A 23816-nucleotide genomic window follows, 5' to 3' on the forward strand; every position below is an offset into this window, starting at 1 on the left:
TTGTATTAAATCAACAGTTGCCTATAGAAGGGTTGTACTAAAGAAAATTAAAGGGGTTTTTAAAACATCTTTATGGTAATCCTTCACAAAAACCTGACCCAATTCCCCAGATGTCAAGGGCAACCCTTCCATTGACGTCACAGGGCATTGCACCTTAGTGGAACAGTTTGTTAGACTAAGGCCTTGCAGCCCATCACATGTTCACTGCTGTGAGATTCTATTATGGGAACCACCTATTCTACAATGGGAACCACCTTCCTCCAATCCCACTGACCCACTGAGAGTTGAGGGTGCTCAGCACTGCACAGGACTAAGCCCTCTCTCACCATTATGAAGATGATGGTAGCTAAAATACAACATTAATAGAGCTTACGGACACGTGAACAGCATTTAATGCAAAGGAATGGTGAGCAATCTAAAGTGGACCCAAGCTAACTCACACCTGGCCAGTCCCCACACATGGGGCTGTCGCTAGAGCGGTGTGGGGCCCAGGGCAGAAGTTACAGATTCGTTTCTTCCAGGACAGACCATGCTGGCCAATCGCACCGCCCCCCAAAGCACAGGGCCCAGAGCGGTCACCCCAATTCACCATAGCCAAGGGACAGCTCTACCCCCACACACAAAATGGGAGCTTCATCCCTATACTCAACAAAGATTTGATACCAGCGGTTTATAATAAGTCTCAGTTTGCAAAGGTTTTATTACTTCCACAAGCGTACCACAGAGCATTACTACTATTCTATATAGAGTAGGTAATCTCTCGCTCATGAAGGAATTACTGTCACGTATAGAACTGACATCACTATGGTCCTGAAGGTCTTAGAAACACAAATAATCAAAGGAAATATCAGCATAGAGAATTAAAATTAAACTAGAGACTTATCAAGTGACCAGAGTATATCGTCCAAGACAATATACTGTACTTGCTTTTCTTATATTGCGTTCTCACTTCTGATGATATTCAGCAAAGTATCAATGCAGGTACATAACTTTCAGTATGTAAGTAATCCTATAGCAATCCCAGTTTCTTAAAATTCAATCATTTGCAGTAGGCCTCCCCCCTTAGAAAAAGATTCCACTGTGGGCAAATTGTGACTTTGAATATAGAAAAGAGACTTTCAGGGTGTGAAATGCATTTTCACCAACCTGCCTGCTTTGGTTATTATCATTTCGGTGCCAGCTTCATGAAACTTCTTCCATAGCTCCTTCTCGTGGAGAAAGACTTTGATGTTTTCTATTGTCTAAAAAGATTCAAAACAACAAAAAGAAAACCACCATCATCAAAAGTGCCCTCTATCTGTGATTTCTTCCCTCAAAGCAAAGCTGCAAGCTGACGTTCTTTGGAAAAGAAAGGCAAACCCAGGACTGACTGCGCTGGTCGCAGGAGCAGGCCCTGAAGATTCCACTGCCTGTTGCTAAAAAATGGAGAAAAACAAACTGAATCAATTTTAATTGCAGAATGCTTCACATCCAGCTAGGATATTGCAGCCAAATAAATTAAAAAAAAACAACAACAAAGACTTCTGAGCACTGGCTCAGTGAGTTGTTGATATTATCAAATATAACTGTGTATCAGTAAGTAAAGCTCCACTTTTAAGATGAGGGTCAGGTAAAAACAAAAGGAAAAAAATCCAACCTTTTATCTGTCTGCTCGGTTCAAGGTGAGAAAAATACTTGTCCTCAAAAAATAAAATTAAAAGCTCTAGGATGTTCTGGTAATGTAAGGGGGGAAAGCAGCAGCAAAAGGTGAAATTCTGTAGGAAAATGTTTACTGGTAAGTGCATATTTTAAAATTAGCTGATAAAAAGCCAGCACTTGCCAGGGTGGCAACTCACTCTCATATGAGCAGAATGCATAACCTTCAGGTCAAAAGGAATCAACTTTTTCCCCCGTTATTCAGAATAGACAGTTTTAAAATTAGGAGAAAGTGTTACATGGATTGTTCTTTGCACCACCATCCCACCAGCCTAGCAAGTTATTTAATAGATCGCGATTTTTATAACAAGATTGATAATAAATGACATGATGGGTATACATAATTATATTATTCTCCTGCAGTGTCATTGGTTCTGTCATTGCACGCTATGAGCCTCGGTCTGATCCAGCAAATACTTACACAATTAACAATACTCAGGGCGTTTATACATGAAAATTAATCCAGAATAAAGGAAAGTGTGACTGGAAAATGGATTAACTATTCCAGTTAACTCCATGTGTGGAATCCATTTCCAAAATGGATTGAGAATGTGGAATAAGGGACTAACTCCACCTATAGACACTCTTCTTCCAGAATAAAATCAGGAATTAGCTATTCTGGAATAACTCCCCATGTATACAAGCTCTCATACGATCAGTCCCATGTAAAAACACTTTGGATAATCCAGTTTTATCTGTGGTTAGATTATTTTTACATTACTCCTACATTGCTTCATTCAGTATTTCCTTGAAAGTAGAGATTACAGAACTACAGATAAAAAAAATGCTTGTCATCTTTAAAGTGTTTCACAAATATTATTTTTCCAAGTAATGAACTGTAAAAGGAGATTCTAATACAACTAAAGATAAATGCATCCACCAGAAAAATAATAATGCATATATAATGTAAGAACAGAATAATTGTGTTGCTTAAACATCTTTCCAGTATCATCTTTATATTAATTTTTATTTCAATTTTTTTAAGTTAGTTTTTCTCCCAAAAACTGACTAAAAAAAATCTATCCCAACATGCTAAAACTTGCAGTTCAAACCAGCTGCAAACCAAATATTATAACTTCTTTGTTTATTTTGTTTTGCCATTGACTTTCAGTGAAAGCAGGATCCAGCCCAGAATGCAAGAAAAAATCAAGGTAGGGTATGTATTATTCAGGTTAGTCGAAGCCTTGTGAATAGCAAGAAAAATTGAAAGCAAAACGCCTGGACTTGAAAATGTTCTGTCACGTTCAGTTACAAATACTGGGACAAAACCTGCTCCTAATGTAATCAACAGCAAAACTCCCCCTGATTTCAGGTGGAGCACAATGGCCCCAATAGATGAAACCCCTTATTTTTATTATATAGACACACCTACTTCTAGTGAACATAATTTCTCAGTAGAGAACTTCTGACCTGTTTATTCGGTTGCCTATATAAGAAGTTTGGAATAGGTGTGTAGGTACCTATGTATAATATAGACAAGACAGGGTTGGTGTTTGCTCCCTTTTAAGGAAAGTGATGAACATGAGAACAGAGTTCATGGAAATCATTTGACAGCGAAGTTGAAGTAACAGGAACTCAACATGAGGTGCCTCATCCTGCCCCATTTAAGTCAAAGGGAGCTTTTACCCCTTAATTTGAATGGGTGCAGGATCAAACCTTAGATGTTCATATCCTTCCTTGGAATCCCATGGTTATTTGCTAACCCCACTAAGCTTCAGTCGTTGGTGTGTGAAATCTAAAGGCGAGAAAACTAGGAGGGAATCATCTGTGCATCTGAGACACACTCACTTTTCAGCTCTTAGCAAACCCACTTCTGTACTGGGCTCCTTGTGAAGGAGATGCTGAGCATCTTGAGAGGTTTCTATTTTATCTATTACAAATTTGAGTTTTCTATAACCTATCACTAATTGTCAACATTTCATTTTTCACGGTTCTATTTTCCTTTTCCAACACCTGGCTGGAGATCAGAGTGTGGAAGAAAAACAGAGGAAAATTAAGCTAAAAAGCCTGGAGGCATAATTACTATTACTTGACGCATTTATGATTACACAGTATAGGGTGTTTTTTTTAAATAGCTTAAATAGCAAATATAAAACTACATCGTTTTACATTTCTGCTTCCTTTTCCCCCCCTCCTCATCCCCTTGACAGGTTATAATTCTGATATGAGAAAGTTGTCAAAAAGCACACTAAATACCCCTAGCCAATCAGAAGGCATGACTGAATGCAATCTAATTTATAGTCAGACCTTTTGGCATAAGGAGCTTAATTATATTTAATTAATGTATACAAATCTCAGGATGCATAACATATTTGGAGTGGGGTTACAAAAAAAGGTACAGGGGGACTCAATCTGGCACATGAAATCAGCCAGGTCATAATGATGTTTCTATAGCAACGCAGATGAATAAGGTCCATGGGTCAAAAAGGTATGAGCTAAATTTAGACAAAAAATTAAAGACCCGCCAAAGGAAACCCCATTGCTGAGAACTCTGGATAAGCGGGAAGGTTTTGATACACTCTTGATCTTGAATTTTCATTGCAACCAGCAACTGCAGTTTTGGGTAGACTGTGCAAAGACAGACTCTCTGGAGTGGCAGGCTTTAAACATGTCCTTCCAAAGAAAACCAGAGCAGACGGGGAACGCTTGCAAGTTAAAAGGGGAGCAAAAAAACCAAACCAAGCTGGAGAAAAATGGAAACATTTTTAAATCCCTCCATCTGTGGCAGTGACAGTAAATTCTCTCTCTTATGGCTTGTTTCACATAAAGCGCGTGTAGAGCGCTCGGGTAAGAGCCCTGGGAGTTTAGAGCAAATAATTTCAGAAAAACTCAATCCCCAGGTGCAAGAAGATATCTGGGGGGAGCAGGGGGTGTATCGCCTTGGGGATTATGAGCTACTTGGGATGCTGGTGCTAGCTGGAGGGGGTCAGGGAAGTGGAAAGGGAGCTCGGCACGCAGGGGAGGGATGCAATTCACAGCGGGAAGAGGCTGGTTGTGTAAACGGTGCGTACCTGCTCCGGATCCTGGCCCTGCGGACTGCTCAGCGGAGTGCTGCTGACTCTTGCCACGCCGAGAACCGGGGAACCCACGGTGGATTCTGCATGACCAGGTGCCTGGGCCGCTGGAAACCCTTCTTCCGTTTCAGACAGGCCTTTCTCCTGGAGCATTTCCTTTTCGACAGGGACACACGTGGTTAGTGCCAAGCCGGCTGGAACTGGAGACAAGCGAACGGGCTCCGTGTAAACGGCACCAGGCCCGTTTCCAACCCCGCTGTCTGAATGCGCAACATAAACGGCTCTGCCTAGCAGGTCAGACCTGTCCTTTGACTCCCGCCTGCAGCGCCCCCAGCCCCAAATACTGGGCCCTGATGCGTCCGGTTTGCCAAATTGAAATCTCCTGAAAATCAGCCGCCTGGCTGTCAAGTCAAGGGCAGAGCTCATGAGCAGCTGGAAAACGACACGTCTCCGCAGCTGGCCCAGGCCGCAGCTTTGTCCCAGACCCACAAACATCCCCATAGCCCCGCTTGTGCGCAGAGCGGCAGGTCGCTGCGTTATAGCGCTGACTCCGCTGTCGTTCTCGGTTACTTGGAGGGACATTTTCTAAACCTGCCCTTGTGTCTCCCGAGCAGGGGAAACGGCCCCGTTCCCTGCAGCTCAGGCAGGACTCCGCTCTGATTCCCAAGGCCACTGGGGCGGTTCCCCGCGTCTGAGCCCCATCTTGCTAATTCTTTCCCGATCTGGATTATAAACACCCAGGGCCTGGGGTTCCCAGTCTGGTAAGAGCCTAACGCAGAAGAAATCTCGGCTGACTTCTATTTCTCCGCATGGGGGGTGACCAAACACCAGCGCACCCAGAGTGACTCTCCCAGTTCGTTGGGATTTAGCGGTTACAGACAGAGGGGGCTGTATCCCGCCCATCACCCACCTTTGAAACAGGGCTGAGTTTTGCCTGAGGAATCAGTCCAGGCCCTGACCAGACCCCGCAATAGCAGCTGCGCTGCCGCCTGCTTGTTCTGCTCGGACGGGACAATGGAGTATAGTTTACTGGGGAAATATCGGTCCTTTTACCTTCGCTTTTTATTTTTAACCTTAAAAGGAGCAACACCTGGATATTGAAATGTTCAGCTGATGGCTCCAAAAAGCAAATGTTTCCATTGTCTCAGCCCTATTGGTACGATCACCAATGGTTTAGCTGCGGGTGGAACGCGTTATACACAAAATAACGGATTTCGTTCCCACATGTCCTTTAAACAAAACACAGAGACCAAAAACCACAACAGTTGCATTTGCTTTTCTTCAGCAAATACAGAAGTCACTGGTCAGTTACATTTACTTTGTAGGAAAGATTCCACTAAGTATCAAGGCTAAATCTTGGTCCCAATTAAGCACGTGGGATCAGGATTTGATCCTTGATGTTTTCTCTCTGTCTCTTAACAAAAGGCCATTATAGATTGACAAAAGCTTTCACTTACATAGCTACAGTGAACATATCGCGTTATTGTCCTTCGGGTCTCTTCTCGTTTTAGATACTTCCCCCTCCCCCCCCCCAAAAAAAATCAGTCTTGTTGGATTGATGTGTTACACGGAAATTCTTTGCAATATTCGGCTTCATTTTCAATTGGTTTCGAAAAGACCTCGAAGGGGGTTCGTTTTATTTTGATCTGGGCAGCTGCTGCACAGGTTCTAGTCCTGAGAGCCTGCTCCAGTGCAATATGACCCACTTATCTCCTGTCTCCAGTCAGGTTTTTAACCTTGGTAATAATGCTAAAACAAAAAGTTGCCCTGTGTAAACAATCTAAGTGCAAGCTCACTAAGATAAAAGGAGACCTCTCTTCAACTTGGACAGAGACTGGGAAAAGCCAATAAAGATAAGACCTGACAGCTCCACTGAGGCTGCTGCACATCAAGCCGGACTTTTACTGCGCAAATGTACTTTCCATTTACAGTATTATACTAAGCACAGCAAGCAAACAGCGTGCTTAAACCTAGGTCTTGTCAATAGCGTCCAGCAGGGACATAGGCACCGATGCTTGCCTGAAACGGTACCTGATTGTTAAATGAATCCTGCGTGGTGCTTTTGGGGGAGTAACCTTAGCTCTTTGGGATGACTTGTTTAACTAGGAGATGAGAATTTACAAATCTTTAAAGATTTCTGCTACTTGCTTCTGCCAATCGGTTTGTGGGATTCTCAACCCCCCAGTAACTCCAGCGGTCTGGTGAGTGAGTATTTTGAACAGCACAGTTTGATCCTATTAGGATTTGCAGTTACAGTTTCATGGAGAGCAGGGGTCCATGCAGCTGGGAATCGCATTTTAGAGATTCACAAGTTTTTGTGGGTAATATTTCCGTAGATCCAAAGGGTATATTTAAAATGTACCTTGTGTAGCCTATTGGTACAGGGTAATATTACTATATTAGTAATTAAAATAGACAATACACAATTTATAGATCAGGCACTGCTTGGACCAAGCTAGTTCTTTAAACGTAATGTCTGTAATTAAACAAACAAGATGCAAGCTCCTATTTTAAATAGTTTGGTCTCGACTTTCGAAAGCAATCAAAGCAAACCCGTTCCATAAGCCAATCTAGCCCTTGCATTGATCACTGAAACTTCCCCCAACTGAACTATTTCCAATTTCCCGCTGCTGTCTTGGGTCTCGGTTTCACCCCGTGAGAAATAAATCTGATCCATTTATTTATTGTTGCCAGTAACAGCATCAAGCTAGTCTTCATCTGCTCTGTTTTATGCCTTATCAATCTGCAAACGTTTAACACCGTCCCATTGATTTCAAGTGCTTGAGAGACAAACTTGTATCACAAAGTAGGAATTCGCAGGAAAGTAGAAACTTGTGCGAATGACAGCGAAACGGCTGCTATTTTCGTAGGCAAGGAATCCTGCGATTTTTAACTTCGAAAATTAGCGCTTTGTCGACAACCTGTTTACCGCTTTTTGGAGCGCAAGACTAAAGTGGAAGCAGCGCTCTGTGAACCCGGGGATGCCGCTCAAGGAAAAGAGTTGTATCTAGACAGTTGCGGGGAAGGGGAGAAAGCAGCCAGGCCAGGTTCAATCAATGCGCACTACAGACCCAAACGCGCATACCAGACAGCCCTGGAGTTACTTCCTGCCCGTCTGTCAATGAGAAGCTCCCCACAGACATATACTAGGAGGGGAAAGGGCATTTTCTCACCCCAGAACCAGCTTCTAAGCCGCTATTAATTCGATATGTAGGGATTTGTCTCCATTGAGTTGCGCTACGTTTGTATTAAAACAACATTGGCTCATTTTTCTATTCTAGTGGGTCTGGGGCAGTTTCCCAAATTCCAGCCTGACTTCTCCCCCTCCCCACAGTAGGCAAAAGTACCGATCCCTCTGTCTCCATCCAACAAATCACTTGGGAATATGTCAAAGCTCTCAGCGCATCAGGAGCGCAGGCTCGCAACAAACACCACTCGTGCGTCCGGACAGCCACATCTCTGCCGTGCTTGTCTTACCGCAGGGGGCTTGAACCTGCTTTGGGTACCCCCTACCCCCCCCGCCAGCACTGACTGAATTTACACCACCACGCTGCAGATTGCGGGTCCTGCGTGCACACACAAACACAGGCCGTGAGGCCAAACAGCGCTTTGTACCCGTGCCAGCGAGCTCTGTCCCCTGGCCATGAAAAAGCTCCCAGCGCTATTAAAACGCGTCTTCACTAGCAACCGTAGCAAGCGGCGCATTGCAAACGCTCGGGGGGAAACCGGGGGTCATCAGACGCCTGCTGGTGCCAGGACTTCAGTCCTCTCCACAACTCTATTTCTCGGGGTAATTGTTTTTTTTTCGCCCTGTGCAGAGCTGGTTAGAGGCAAACAATCACCTAATTACTATTCATCAGCACACACGCGTCCTGTCAACTCCAAGAGACACCAGACCTCAGGCGGCCCCTAGGACCAGAATCTGCGCCTAAAACAATCCTCGGGGCTGGATCTTCGCTGGGGGCTTTTCTCTTGTCACTTACCAGTGAGCACGCACAGCTAGAGATGGGGGGGGGGGGACGACAATTCGAAGTAACTGAGACCCCATCGCCCCAGGCGGCTCCATAGAAACCCTGCTCGCTGGGTTTTTAATCACCCTGGCCAACTCAACAGCCGCCCCCCCCCCCCAATTAATCTGTTCAGCAATTTTTATTCCTTTCCGCAGAGAAAAAAATCGACCCAGGGGCCGCCTTGGAAGGGCACAGGGAGCTCATCTGCAGCCAGGGCCAAGCTCTAAGGGTGCAAGCGCCCCAGAGAGGCCACCGTGCAGCGGGGAAAGCGGCGCAGAGAACAGGCTCCCAGCTCTGGCAGTGAGGGGCCCTCGCCTGGCAGCGCCGGGCCCGAGCTCACGGGAGCTCCCCCGGGGGACAGGGGGAGCGCAGCCGGCCGGGCACGAAGGGGTGCCAAGGGGAGCTCGGTGTTTAAAGGAGGCCCAAGAGGAGAAGACCCTCCCCCGCCCCTGGGCTGGCCGAGGTGGTTTTAACAGGGTCCCCCCGCTGGGGCTGCCCTGGGATCGCTTACAAACAACCTGCGCGCAAGGCCCCTGCTACGACCCCCACCCCGGGGCTTAGGCAAACCGCCTCTCCCTGCTGCACATAAGGGCCTGGAGCAGCTGCTGGGGGCGAGGGATTTGAACACCTCCTGGGTGTCCGGCTGCTCCCCGGGCCCGGCCCAGCTGGGATCTTTGCAGGGAGAGTCCGGGGCACTTACACTGATCGCCGGGGGGGCAGGAGGCTCAGGCTGCGGCTGGGGAAGGGGGATCTTCACACTTCGTCTTAATTTGGTGGCTGCTGCCTTAAAAGCATCCAAAGGGGGGGTGCATCCTGCAGCCCCCGGGGCTCCGTTCGGGCTTCGCTTCGGCTACTCAGGGGAGCTCGGGCTCACTGGCCGCCGCCGGCGGGACCGTCCCCATTCCACGGATTCACTTGCCCTTGATCTTCTCGAAAAAAATGTTCCATCAAGATCCAGTTTGGGGCCTTTCGCCTCCTTCCCTCTCCCCCCCTCCCTTCTCCTTCCCCTGCGGTGCTGACGTTGCTGCTGTCAATCAGCCCTGAAGAGCTCAACTCCTGGCTGTTCCTGCGGGGCGATATCCCAAACCACTGCCCCCACCCCCAGCCCCTGCCCCTGCCTCGCCTCCCCCGCCCAGCAGCCACCCTCTGTCCAGGGCGCTTCGGCACTCGGCCAGGACAGGGCCCTGCCACCACTGCTCGGAGCCTGCCCCCGAGCTCGTGGGGATGGGGCTCGAGGCACGTCCTGGTTTAGATTAGTGCCTCTGGGAAACCCTGGAGCGGGATGCAAACAGCACAGGGCACCAACCAGCACAAGCTGCAGGCGGCTGAGCAGCCGGATGGGCCTTCGGCCCCATGCACAGGGGCAAGAGGAACAGGACGAGTTTAAATTGGGGGAGGCGGGGAGCGAGCTGAGCCTCTCACTCCCTTCCGGGCACAAGTCCAGCAACTCCTAAAACATCCAGACCCGCTCCCATCCCTCCCAAGAGTCAACAAGTGGCTCTGGGGCTTAAATCAACGTGTATTTCCAGCTCGCTTCTGCAGATCACTCCTAGGCCAGGCTGCACTTTTCTTTCTTATGATTGCCCCCCCTCCGCCCGAATTCCAGTCTGACCCCAAACGGGCCCCTTGGCCTTGACCCTCAGCTCTAGTTCTAGTGAGACTCTCACATTTTCCAGGAATAGCTGGTACAAATCCGGTTGGCCTGGGAGATTCATACCGCTCGCCAAAGATCCCTCACTTCCTGGCATTGTCCAGGGCAGAGAGCTCCCCTGCACAGGGACTCTGGCTTCATGGCCTTTTAACGCGGGGCCAGTGGAAGCGTCAGCGTGATGAAACGAAGCAGAGCTGCGCCTGCCTCAGTGGGCAACTTTCTCAAGACACCCACTCAGCCCCCGGGCAGAGCCCAGGCTGAAATGAAGCCCAAAGCCGGGGGGCGCCTAGAGGGCTGGAGATGGGTCGCTGGCACATGGTGGGGGTGGATTGCACAGAAGGCTAGAGGGGGGGGTTTAATTATTTAAAAAAGAGGTACCCGTTTAAACTAGGCCTGGCTGCAAAAAGTAAATCGACCCTTTCGAATTTCACAGTCCCTGGCTCCGAATTGTTTCTCAAGGAGGGGACTGATCTCCTAGACACAAATAAAACCAAACCCAGTTCATGTCGGCCTCCGCTCACTGGGTCGATGTGTTCCTTAGCATTAGTACAGCCCTCCCGTGCCCAGGGCTCCTCGGTAGCCCGTCTGTTTCCAGTGCACTATTCTGTGTTCCCCTAATTCAGGGGCAGGCGACCTGCGGCACACGCGCTGACTTTCAGTGGCACTCACACTGCCCGGGCCCTGGCCACCAGTCCGAGGAAGCTTCTTAAACATTTAAAAAACCTCATTTACTTTACATACAATAGTTTATATATTATAGACTTATAGAAAGAGACCTTCTGAAAACGTTAACATGTATGACCGGCAGGCGAAACCTTAAATCAGAGTGAATAAACGAAGAATCTGCGCATCACTTCTGACAGGTTGCGGGCCCCTGCCCTAATTATTGGGGCGCTTGGAGAGAATCGGGGTTTCCGAGGGAGGACTCGCCCTCCCTAGACTGAAAGCTTGATTTCCCGATCCCACGCAGGAATAGGACCCCCCTCCCCCTGGTGAAGAGCAAGAGAGCCCTCCCCATGTTGCAAAAACATGAAATATGGGTGGTTAGAGAGTGGTGTGGGTTTATTTTAATATAATGGTCGACTCAATCTGGGATTAAAGGGTCAATCTGAAAATTACAGTGGTTAAGGGAGGCCTGTGATTTACTGCATGTGCTGGCAAACTCACAAAATTAATCTCCTCCCCCCCCCCCTTTGCAATAAAACGGTGGTTTCATGCTACTAACAAACACGGTTGCAGGTTGATGCGTAATATTTAAATATCCAAAATGGGCCTAGACAGGTTGTAATAAGCAACAGCAGATCTCGCGGGCTGCACTCAAAGTTTACAATCGTTTAACGGGGGCGACACTTGGGTACTTGAAACAAGAACGACAAACATGCCCAAGGAGGCATTTTTGATTTTTTTTCCCTTTAAAAAAAAAGGCAAATGAAATGCGAATCTATAAATTTAGGGGCACAAAGGTTAATGCCAAAAACTTTTTCAAAAATGGAAATGTGGCTTGTGATTCCAGTCTGAACAATGACGGGGTTCTTTAGTGCCAAGGGCCATATATCAGGACACAAAGGAAACTATTCAGTTCGTGCCAAGCGTCATTAAACGGCCCAGCATCGCGACTGGAATAAATACCGATGGGGAGAGGCGGTGGAATGGCCTCTGCGGACGGATATGGGCCCGTTGCGAATGTTCGCAACTTCAAAGGCTCCTGGGTGCCAGGAACGTTCGATTCCTGCCCTCGGGACACAGAGCGAGACCCAGGCATGGGCCTGCCAGCTCTGGTTACCCGGAGGAGTTCAGCTCTAACGGCTGCAGGGACAAAAGGGTCTTTTCCCTTTCAACCTGACCCGGGGGAAGGTATTTACAGCGAGATTCACACTCCAGGTTCCTTCCTCACAACCCATTTCTCTCCCTCCCACTCTCGTTTTAAATAATGTAAATAGCCCGCTCAGAATGTCTTGCAGGCTGGATTGGGCCCTCCAGTTAGTTCAGTATTTTGATATTACTCCCAGGAAGTCGGCTACAAACCGCTACCACCCAAAGGTACAGCCTAGCTTTCCGGCGCTCCCCTCTGACTGAAAATTAAAATGTGGAGCCCTGACCTCTTAATTTATCCTCAAGCGATCAGAGTTGAGGAGCAATCTTTAAGCAGAAGCCCCGTTTGAAAATCAATGAGAGCTCTGCCTGCAAATCGGTGGCACAGTGAGCCCCCACCCCATATTCGCAACAGAGCATGAGAATTTGAGTATTTGAACTCATTGAGCCAAATCTCTGAAGTCTACGGCGTGAAAGGAGAGATTAAAACATTTAAAAATGGTAATTTCGACAATCGTTGATTTTTCATCCAAATTGGTATTCCCGCCCTCCACACACACAGACACTCGCCAGAATATGTTATAATAATTCACATGATTTGAATCATTATTTTTAACACGACATGGACCACAGTTGTGCATTCGGCCCTGGATATCCCAGAAAGGAAGGGGAAGGATTTAGATGAGAAAAAGAAAGTAATGTTGAATACATTATCGTACAAAAAATCCTGTTCTAATTTTATTAGCTGAGCAGGATAATGTGGCAAAAGAAACAAAATAGAAATCCGCACGTCTATGAAGCGAAGGGAGAACTCCACGCGGATTCTGATAGACTATTACATCCATCCCCCCCTCCCATCCAGCGGCCTTTCGACCATTCATCTACCTTCTCAGCAGAGTTCAGAAAAGAGAATAAATTATTTAAAAGGCAAAACGTGCCTGAGACCAAGCCCCAAATCCTTCCCTTTCAAATGTGTGTGTGGGGTGGGGAGTGGGGTGCGGGGAAAGAAGAAAAAGGAGAAAATATCGATCTAGTGGCAAGTAATACAGCGGCTAGAGGAGCGATTATTTATTTTGAAAGAAAAATAATACATGAAAGGAGGGGGGGTAAGGAACGGATATACTCCAATTTTAGAAGGGGGGGGAGAAAACCCCATCTTAGGGGCTTTATCCCAACGGCAGCTGGATTATAATAATAAAACCCAAGAGTTTTCTAACGCCTTGTCTGTGACTGAAAGCCCAGGCTGCGGGTTAATCAGGGACTTGCAGGGGTTTTAATTCGAGGACGTCGCATCAGTTAAATCCCACACACCAGATTTCACTGTGCTGCTGGATGGTTTAAAAAAAAAGTGCAAATATCACTATGAATTTTCTCTGGCAAATTACTTCTTAATTGTTTATTTTTATTTTCTGACAACTAACACTTCACCTAGCTTTCCCCCCCCCCCCAGAAAAGAAATACAACCTAGAAAAGTTTGCTCTATTTTCCATCACAAATTAAATCCAACGGAGAAGAGAGAGTTCCGAAGAATACATTAGTATATATTTATAGATGGCCACTTTGACTCCGGTTTGTTTTTTTAGATAGCTGAGGATTACGGTTTAATTAAAATGAATCCATCTTCTGAGTTTGTAAAACAAAACAAACTACACCTCGAAGTATCTATAAATTAATCGGTTAATGGTGTGTGTGTGTATATATTATATATATAAACATGCAATAGACATATGCATATTTACCCAGATGCACAATACACGAGATATACACACAAAATCATGTGTATATTATAACTATATGCGCACAGGTAATATATTTGTAAATATGTCTATATATGTTTGTGTCTATATATAACATACACACAACCCCACATCAGATCCTTTTAGACACAACTGTGAGATCCCATTCTAGTGTTGTAAGTACATGCAGAATGCACGCAACAACGATGGAAATTCGTATTAAATTCGGGACAAACACGATGCATTTATCATTTTATGCTGTTCATATTGAATTATTTGGTAAAAAAAAACAAACACAACACATACACCTCCGCATCCTCTCAGTGTCTGTTCCTTCATCAGTAAAGTAAATTGCTGCAGAATAAAGAAGAAGAATTCTCTTACCAGTCGCGTTTGCTTGTCCTAGCTGGACTCCAAGTTCTCCCTTTTTTTCCTCCCCCCCAAAAAATCTTAATTTGCAAAATGGACTCTATGCCCGAGTACTCAGGGTTTTAAAAAGACAGTGTCATAAAACTACCGATTCTTTATGGGGCAAGATTTTTATCGGGGTTTTCTTGAAAGTGAATTTAAACCCAAACTCACTCCCACCGTCACGTGGTGCAGAAATTGGGAACAGGAGCAGAATAAAAACTAAACTGGGGTCAACCTCTTAATGAACCATTTTCCCACTCCAAAAAAAAAAAAAAAAATGGCCAGGGCAGGCCAGTGTGATGTTAACCAAGGCATAGGAAGAAGCTTTCCCATGTCTGGGAAGAATTCCCGGAAGACAATGCAGAAAACCAATTGGAATGGAAGATGGACTTTCTCTGCTTTATTACCTGTGACTATCAGAGAGAGGGCGAAATGCAGAAGAGAATAAGGCTTAACTAGGAATCAGGGAGCGAACAGGTGATAGTTATGCAGCTCAAGGGAAGAGGTTGGGGCATAGTTGGTACCACAGAGACGCAAAAAATCTAAAAAGCAAAAACCCGGGCAACCCAGCTCCCTGAAGCAGAGCAAACACGTGGGCCGCTTGCTGTAATTTACACACGAACTTTCCGCCAACACAATAATTACCCGCCACTTCGAGCTCTCAATAGGGCAAGTTGCAGATATTTTGGGAAGGAGGAAGACTACAGATGTCAGTTTAAGGTGCCCCCTCCCGCCCAAAGAGTGTTGATTAACGTTTTGCTCCATTTTGTTATGAGTGAGTTTGATTTTTCGATGAATCCGTTGGAAATATTTGGTTCTAAAGTCTAGTGGGGGGGGGAGCTGCGTGTTTTGTTGCTGGGGTCTCCTCGCGACGAAAGAACAAAGGAATAGTATACAATCCCCGACCAGGCTAGAGTTTAATGTTTGCTTTTGGGAGCTGTCCCCGGTATTTTTTTTTTTTTTTTGCCAGCGATCAGACTTTTGTTGATAACGTTGGATTTTAGATGGGCCGAGAGGCACTTTATTTTTCCTGAGCAACTTTAGATGTGTGCGCGCCTTGCTGTTGTGACTTGTAGCGTCTGCAGCCGAAAGTTGGGTCTTCACCCCAGAAACCACTCGGCTCGAGCACAACCGTTACAATCCCCTTTCAGAAGAGGCCCAAGATCTAGGACATGAGAACTGGCTTCGCTTTGTTAATGGCGCCTGCTTTACTCCCGGCCAGTTATTATTTTTCTGGGCTGTTTCGTGTGCGCACACATTGTGTGTGTGTGTGTACGTGTATTGCTTTTACACACACACACACACACACACACATACACACACGGACACTGTCTTGTTGCAGTGGGTTAGGCAGCTGATGGCTGTTGTATTTCAGCATTTTGCCTCTTTATACTTTATATACGTGCAGGATTCGGTTTACATGCGGCACGTCCCTTATGGGCCGAAACCATTTCTAGAAACCTTATTCAAGCAGATGGGGGGAGAAGGAGGGGTAATAACCTGGCCAAGGCCCACGGATTGGGTCTGGAAAGTTCTGGGATCAAGGAGGCAAAACCCACCAGCCCCTCTGCGGCTCTGCTTTGCCTTCACCACGAAGGGAGACTTCCCCAAACTTCCACTTCCAAATGTTTGTCCCCTTTCCAGATTTCACACCTCTAGGGCTGAGTTTAGCAGCGGGCCGAGCCGGGCCAGGCCAGGCCAGGGTGAGACCCCTCTGGCGGAACCGGGCGAGGGCTGATAGCTGGAGACGCCGGACTCAACATCAAGGTGAATCGACTATTGATTTTCTTTAACAAATAAAAGGATCCACCGAATTTGGGGCCCTTTCTTTGGCCAGCGCCGAGAGACCCCAGTGGAACAGCTGACATTTTCTCTGCTCTCCGGCCAGATCATTACATGTATTTTTGAAAGGATCCGAATCAAACGGGAGACCGGGGGTGGGGGGAAGAGAACATCCAACCGACCCGGTTCTAGGAAAGGGAAAGCAAAGGACTCCGGCTCTAAGCCCAAATGAACCAGCCCCGTCCACTTGACAAATATATAAAAATCTCGTTAACATACATTTGACTGCAAACTCGTTTGTAAAATTCAGAGCGGATCTGGCAGCGCTCTGGTGCTCGCGGCCCAGCCTCGCCGCTGGTCAGTGTATCCAGGAGGGGTAGGTAAACAACAACTTTTTGTCTTCCCTTCGCAATAATTAGCCACCTCGCTAATTGGGGGGAAAGGAAGGACTCGAATACGAGCGGGGCTGGTTCCTGCCTGTGGGTCTCATGCCCTGTGCACGTTTAAGTACCGCTTTGCAAAGCTGCGCTCGGCCAGAGAACTGTACCTGCCTCTGCCCAGCGCTGGTTCCCACGGCTACATCCAGTGGGGGTTTATTTAGGGGGCGTTTTATTTTTCCGTGTTAGAGCCGGGTTTGTTATTGCATCTTCGTCTGTCATCTGCAAACCCATTGCAAAGCTGCTGCTAGTGTTACAAGTTATGGAAACGCCGAAATTAAAACGAGGACTCCCCCCCTACACACAGGAGGGAACAAAAAATCAATGTGCCACAACCCTCCTCCCTCTTGAGCCGGGAGACATCAGGGCTGTTACCCAGAAGAGACTAAATTCTGCAATCCAACCTGTTTAATATCTCAATGCAATAGAATTCCTTCTGAATTTCTTTTATGGTCCGCTAAGGGCACCTCGAAGGCAGCAAGAAGATATACAATCATCCTGGAGCAATTAACATCATTTAGCATTAGGAGGGAATTGTCATGACTCTGAACTCTGCTGTACAGTGATTTTGTACGGTATAAATCTTGGCTTTACAATAAATCTGAGCGCGCTCCTTGGAGCACGTGTGAGAGGGGGGGTCTCAGCCTGGGAGAAAACCTTCCCGCCTGCAATTGACACGGAGGATGAAAACACACCGACCATTCGAATCGCCCTTGCTTTAGAAAAATCTAACGACACCCGAGCAAAGATTCCCTGACATCTTCATCTAGATCCTATCCTACTAAAATAAAATCATTTAAAAGAAGGGGGAGATATTCCTCTCTAATTTCATGCTGGTTGATTTATTGTATTTTCTCTGCTATTTAAGAGCATATTTATATTTTTTATTTTATTTTGATAGCAATACGTGGCTACAAAATATCTTCCTATGGATTCATCGGACTGGAATTCCTCCTTTCTCGTTTGCTTTAGGCCCCGGCACAAGCAGACGGGCTTTAAGCAGTTAAAATACGAGCCTAAAAGGACTTTTTTTTCTCCTTTAAGTATTTTTAAAAAGTGAAACCATGCATGCTATGTAAACACAGAAAGTGAGTGCGTACAAAAACTGTCAGCCCTCACCCCTTTGAACTTTCCCCTTCAGATTTCTAAGGAAGGATTTGGAAAATTAGCTGAAAATAATTCTTTGAGAGGTCTGCCAAAGAACCATTGTCGATATGGGGCTCAGAGTTATCGATACCACGTTGGTCAGTTATACCCCCCCCCTCCGAAACTCTCTTTTGTAAAGACCCGTGGAAGAAAAAAAGCCCAGAATGTGATCTTTAATTGTAGAATCCCATTTTGATCTTCGCTACACCCAATCCGGAGTAACTCCAGTTAAGGAGATGGGGTTCACAGCAGCGTCCCCGAGTTCAAGGAATTGGCTCCAAATCTTTGGAATGGTCAATCCAGCACTTGAAAAGAAATTGACTCGCGCGGCCGAATGCTCCCAGCAGCAGGAAAGCGGACTTTCCCCTTTGTAATTGAACTCGGTCCTATAGTTATTTCATTTGGTAAAGAGAAGTGACCCAAAAGAGATGAGGCTTCTTTAAAAAAAATGGTGCAGTCATCGCCGGGGCATTAATGAACTGCCCTGTCGGAATTTTATTTAGGCTTCAAATGGCTTTAAAATACATTTGATTCAATGATACCCAAGTTATAGATAGAAAGACGCGGTGTTCCTTTAGAGAGTGGAGGCCTCTGTAAAAGATTTTCCAGGACATTTTTGTAATTAAGAGGGCTGGGAAATGGAACAAAAATCACTAATTTCACATTATGTCGTTCTGTTGACAGTTTGTATCACACACAAATACATTTTACTGCTGCTCTATTGCTTAATCCAAACTTCATCCCGAAAACACAGACTAGCTTTTTGAAATGACAAATCTAGTTAAGTACATAACGTATCCTGTAGGTCCGCTGTGTACCTGATTTGATCTTTGTAAAATTATTCAAACCAGTGGAAAATTATTCAGCCAATGGAAAAAGTGGTTGGAAGTTATTTTCAAAGCATGGTTTTGAATCGCAGGTTAAAAGAGCGCAAGGAATTGTTAAACACATTAAGATTTAATTGTTTTCAAACACACACACACACACACACACACACACACACACACACACACACACACACACACTCCGCCCTATCATGTCTGAAGTGTTAGCAGAACCTCTGTATGTTTTTAGAAGACTCCGGGATTCTGAAACACCCCGACTGTCATCGCTCCTTAGATAAAGTGTTAGATACACAAAGCTAGCGTGGATCTTTCATTGCTCATCATCACGGAGTTAAAGGAGCAGAGAAGTCATTCTTCCAGGGACAGACATTCAGAATCACTCATCACTGTGTCTGATCATCTTCCTCTTTGGCCCTAAACACTGGTGATTCATAAAAATGCAGTGTTGCCTTTCTTTAGTAGTTACATTTACACTTAGTCTTTGGGAATGGAAAAAATAAATAGGATCAAGTCTGCCAGTTACCTGCTGTGGGGTTTTTAATATTTTTCAAGATGTGGCATTTAGCATTTGCACTGAGAACTGTGTGACGCAGCCCCCCTTGCTTGCTTCTTTTCCCCCAAAGAAATCCTCCGCAAATTCCCTCCAGAATATGCAACTACAACGCACTAAATACAACAGAAATTCCTGCTTAAAGATCTCACTAGTTTCTAAAATGAGATAGTCTCTCTCAATAGCTGCTCACCAAAAGGTGCCCCACACTGGATCAAATCCTGCCCTGGCTAAAGTCAATGGCAAAACTCCCATTGCTCCTAGATTCTAAAGCCAGAAGGGACCACAGCTCATCCAGTGGGACCTCTGCAAAGCAAACCAAACCACACCACATGCCAGAGAATGTCCCTGAAAATCACTGGGTTGTTGAAGGTACACATGGGTAAACAGAATTTACTCACTTATTCTATGGGGAATATGGAGTTCACTATCGGTTCGTTTATTCAGGGCCACCCAGAGGATTCAGGGGGCCTGCGGCAAAGCAATTTCAGGGGCCCCTTCCATAAAAAAAAGTTGCAACACTATAGAATATTCTATTTTCATGGGGACCTGGGGAAAATTGCCCCACTTGCCCCTCCCTCTGGGCGGCCCTGCATTTATCCACTTATTTCTCACCACCAAAATAATTCCGGTTTGAACGAGAGCAAATCTTTTAGAAAACATCCAATCTTAATTGAAAAATAGTCAGTGAGGGAGAATCCACCACAACCCTGTGGTCACCCTTGTCATCAGAAAGACCAGGATTTGCTCCCTTGTATAAACTAATTGGAATGAAAATATTTGGGTAAAATCCTGCCATTTTTACTCAGACAAAACTCTCCAGGCTCCCCTCACCTCAAACCACTTTTACATGAGTGCAACTCCATTGACTTCCAATTTACACGACTGTAAGTGAGAGGAGGATCAGTGTTTATTGCCTGGTCTATAATCCCAACTGAAATCAACAGACCAGAACCTCCACTCATGTAAACTAGCTTCATGGATCTTGATGGAACGTCACCAATTTATACCATCGAGATCCTGGTCCAGTGGGAGTTTGGAATGGTGAGAGCTAAACAAAAGGTTACAGATTTTGGTTGGTAGTAGAGATCCAAAGAGAGAATGGTGGTACAGGATTATTCATTTACTCAGTTGGAATTAAACCGGGCTCAATTTGAGATTCCAATACTAATAATTTTGTAACATGTTTAAATTATACCGTACAAGGGCATCCGTACCTCATTGTGCATAGCAGCTGGGGCATATTTCTTTACTCGTCTATTCCTCAGCTAGTTTTGCCAGCAATAGGTACCAGACATTTCCAGCCTGAAATGTAAAAAGAAACACAAAAACAAATCAAAAAGTGACAACCGGAAGCATAGATAAATCATATCCAATAAACAGCTCTCTTTAATTTCTAGTGTGCATTCAAGTGCATATAAAATATACACCCTATGGCTGTGACCCTGCAAACACTTATGTGAGTAACTTTATGCACAATGGAACTATTCACATATGTAAAAGTTTCATATAGGAGCAAATCTTTGCAGAATCGGAGCCGTTTTTGTACACAGCTAAGGGAATATTTAAATGAATGATTTAGAGCAATCATTATATATTGACATGTTATTCCATGCAACAGCTGCAGCCCTGTAAGTGTGCACTATAGAAGGATAATCAAATTAACAAGGATGTTTCTAGTTGCTATTGTATTATTTTGAGGATATTTTATAATCTGAGCCATACTTAATAAATGTATACTCTTCAACTATAATTATTTAGTTCCAAATTTGGGGGGCGTGTTAATTTTTGTAGCTGAGCAAATATTTGTCATAAAAATATGCATGAAAATTCATAAGTCTAGAGATTAAAAAGATGAATCCAAGATTTTGCAAATAATAATAATTTACATCAGAATTTATTTTCGTTTTTGAAACTAACAATAGTTTCCCCTGACCACTCTGGAGTTATATGCTGATCCTCACTGAATTATTATATTTATTCACTGGTGAGAAAACAACATTTATGTTAAATATTGTGAGTAAACTGGGTATTTTCGAAATAAGAGAGCTCATGGAGAATTTTGAAACAATTTATTCAGGAAGGAAAAGCCTAGCGGTCATTATACCCGTGAATGTCAGATTTAGGTAGTCCTTTGTTAGAAATATGTAATCATTATTATTAGCGATAGGCCTGATTCACTAAGATATGCACCAGAAAAATTTTGTGCATCTGCCTAACATTTACAATCCCATTTTTAGTGTGCAAATGCACTGAAAACTGTAGTTTATTGAGATGCAAGACTGGACAGATAAAAATAGACAAACACATGGGAACATCTTTTAGTAGCCTTAAAAAACCCACTAGGCACTTGATAATTTTCATGGGACTTATCCACACACACATTAACGACCACAGATTCACAGCACTCCTGAAATGAAATCAAAATGATGTTGCTGGCCAGAAACATCACACCAGATCCTAACACTGCTGCAACTCATGTTCAGCATCCTCTGGTGCTGCTACAGTTTAAGGCAGGTCAATGGGTCAACTGTTATAGCTCTCTCTCCTCTCTGGGCAGGGGAGGAATCATAGGTTGAGGTATGCTGTAAGCTCAAGCTTAGCAATTCCTGAATGGAGCAGCCCTGAAGGGATATTCAGCTAATACAGGGACTTCTGGAGTCATTAAGAAGAAAAGGCTTGACGCTCAAAAAGGTTGATTGCTGCACATGGAGGAAAGGGGGAGTGGATATAGCAAATCACTCAACTCCAGGGTATGGAGGGGCTTATTGAAGCCATCATGTGATAGGAGGAAGACTCAGAAAACCTTTAGGTTAAGCTTCTCTCAGCTGTGGGGGATATTGGAAGACACAGGAATTGCATCCGCCCACAAGTGACAACTTGCAAGTCATTCCTCAACACACATAATTTTTGCATTGGTTCCAGAAACAGTCCTTTGGAACAATCGCTTCCACAATGCTGGCATCTCACAAACTGGGCCATTCCAGGTCAGTAACTCAACTGGCCTGACCAGATACAAGAGTGTTGCCAGCCTCCATTACAAAACAAAACGAGAAGCTTCTAAACCTTGTGCTGGTGACCCAATTCAAGAAATCTGTTTGAAGCATTGGAGAACCAGAATCAAAAAGTTAATCTAAGCTTCACTGCTTGGAAGAAAATGCACATTTTACCGTATGGTAACCTTAATACTTTTGCACAATGAGGTACAAACAATGCAAGATAACAGGACTAAGGGCCAGTTTCCAGCCTCACTTATTACTTTATTATATGTGTTACAATGCCCCTAGAGGGCCCTAACTGAGTCCCCATAGTGCTAGGCGCTGTACACACACACACACACACACACACACACACACACAGTAAGAGACCATCCCTGCCCCAAAGAATTTATAATCTAAATACACAAGACAGGCTATAGGGAGGGAGGGGAAACATGGACAGTGAGATTAAGTGACTCACCCAAGGTCACTAAGCAGATCAGTGGCAGAGGGAGGAAGAGCCCCATTGTCGGAGTCCCCATCCAGTGTCTTATTTTACTGGACTATATTGCCTCAGTTCCACCGCCCAGCCCCAGGGAAGTTGCATTGTGTAACCCAGAGCAGAATTTGGCCCTGAATTTCAACAAACAGCCTAAATTTAATGCTCTGGCCAAACATGAAAGCCAGACAGGTCACTATTTTATGTTAGCCAAAAGTACAGTTAAAAAAATCCCTGCTCTTGTTATTGTATGCTCCAATGCCTTCAAGGCAGACACTTCTGCATGTCCCACCATGTGCTTTGGTATCCCACCCTTGCTCAGGATCTTGCCATTCGAACGAGTGCCCAGCCTTCACACCTACTCAAAGAGAAACATCTTCCAAGTAGCCTCTTGCCAGTTACATGGGTTCTTTAATCTGCAGTTCATGGGCTTTTTCCAGATTCTTTGCTCTCCAGTTTTGACCACTCTACAGAGAAATGGCCTCCTTCTCCCAACGGGTGAGCCAGCCAGAGACTCCAGCTTATCCTTCTTAGCAGGACCAGTCTCCTTGCACAATGCAGGCGGGCAGAGCTGGTCTCAGTCTCAGGATCACCCCAGAGAAAGACTGGAGGGTCTCACTCCAACTTAGTCATGAGCAGCACATGGAAGACAACAATGTTGTCCTTTCTACTAGTTACCCTGTCATGTATTCTTGTCTCCATTTTACCAGCATTAGGATAGAGTCTTCACTTCATTCTGGAGGTGCAAATGATGGGGGAGGGTGGAAGAAAGACCGTGAACAAATAGGAAGCATCATCCAGGAACATTGGATTTAAAACAATAGACGCTGCCCAGAATGGACACGTAACATTATATGGAACATCAAGAGGAAAGCCCTGTCTGGGCTTTAGTTATTGCTCACAAATCTCCAGACACAAAAATAAATATTTAATGTCAAAAAATTTTCATAGCGTGGGTCTTATAGACTCAAGGATAATCTAAAAATGAGTTTGATTTTTCAAAGGAAGGAGGTAAGAGAGGGGAACAGGTGTGGTTGTTTAATGAAAACTCCTCCGGTTGCTGACCTCTGACATGCCTTCCCGATCTTGAAGACAGAGAGGGAGGTACAAAGCCTCTTCCAGATACCAAGGGCTACAGAGGAGCTGGTCCTCACACCACCAGTTACAGTGAAGGGACAGGAAAGAGGCCAGAGGTTGATGAATGGGAGGAATAGGCAGAGAAACACAAATCCTTAGAGAGGTTTAGAAGC

At 45.2% G+C, this 23816-nt stretch overlaps 1 protein-coding gene across 4 annotated transcripts in view; it reads right to left on the reverse strand.

Moving 5' to 3' along the window:
- The window catches only part of TBX4 (T-box transcription factor 4), a 64498-nt gene extending 49994 nt beyond the window's left edge, over positions 1-14504 (reverse strand). Inside the window, exons 1-4 of one of the 4 annotated variants that reach the window (XM_030536906.1) lie at positions 10387-10473; positions 9420-9645; positions 4707-4909; positions 1147-1241 (exon numbers count right to left, since the gene is read on the reverse strand). In XM_030536906.1, coding sequence (XP_030392766.1) covers positions 1147-1241; positions 4707-4862 — 251 coding nt within the window. In that variant the 5' untranslated portion in view covers positions 4863-4909; positions 9420-9645; positions 10387-10473. Of the gene's footprint in view, positions 1-1146; positions 1242-4706; positions 4910-9419; positions 9722-10386; positions 10474-14302 lie in introns of those variants that run through there. The other 3 variants (XM_030536904.1, XM_030536907.1, XM_030536905.1) reach the window with 3 other exon arrangements.
- Between the last annotated feature and the right edge of the window lie 9312 nt (positions 14505-23816).

Source organism: Gopherus evgoodei, chromosome 17, assembly GCF_007399415.2.
Source record: "Gopherus evgoodei ecotype Sinaloan lineage chromosome 17, rGopEvg1_v1.p, whole genome shotgun sequence".
NCBI lineage: Eukaryota > Metazoa > Chordata > Testudines > Testudinidae > Gopherus > Gopherus evgoodei.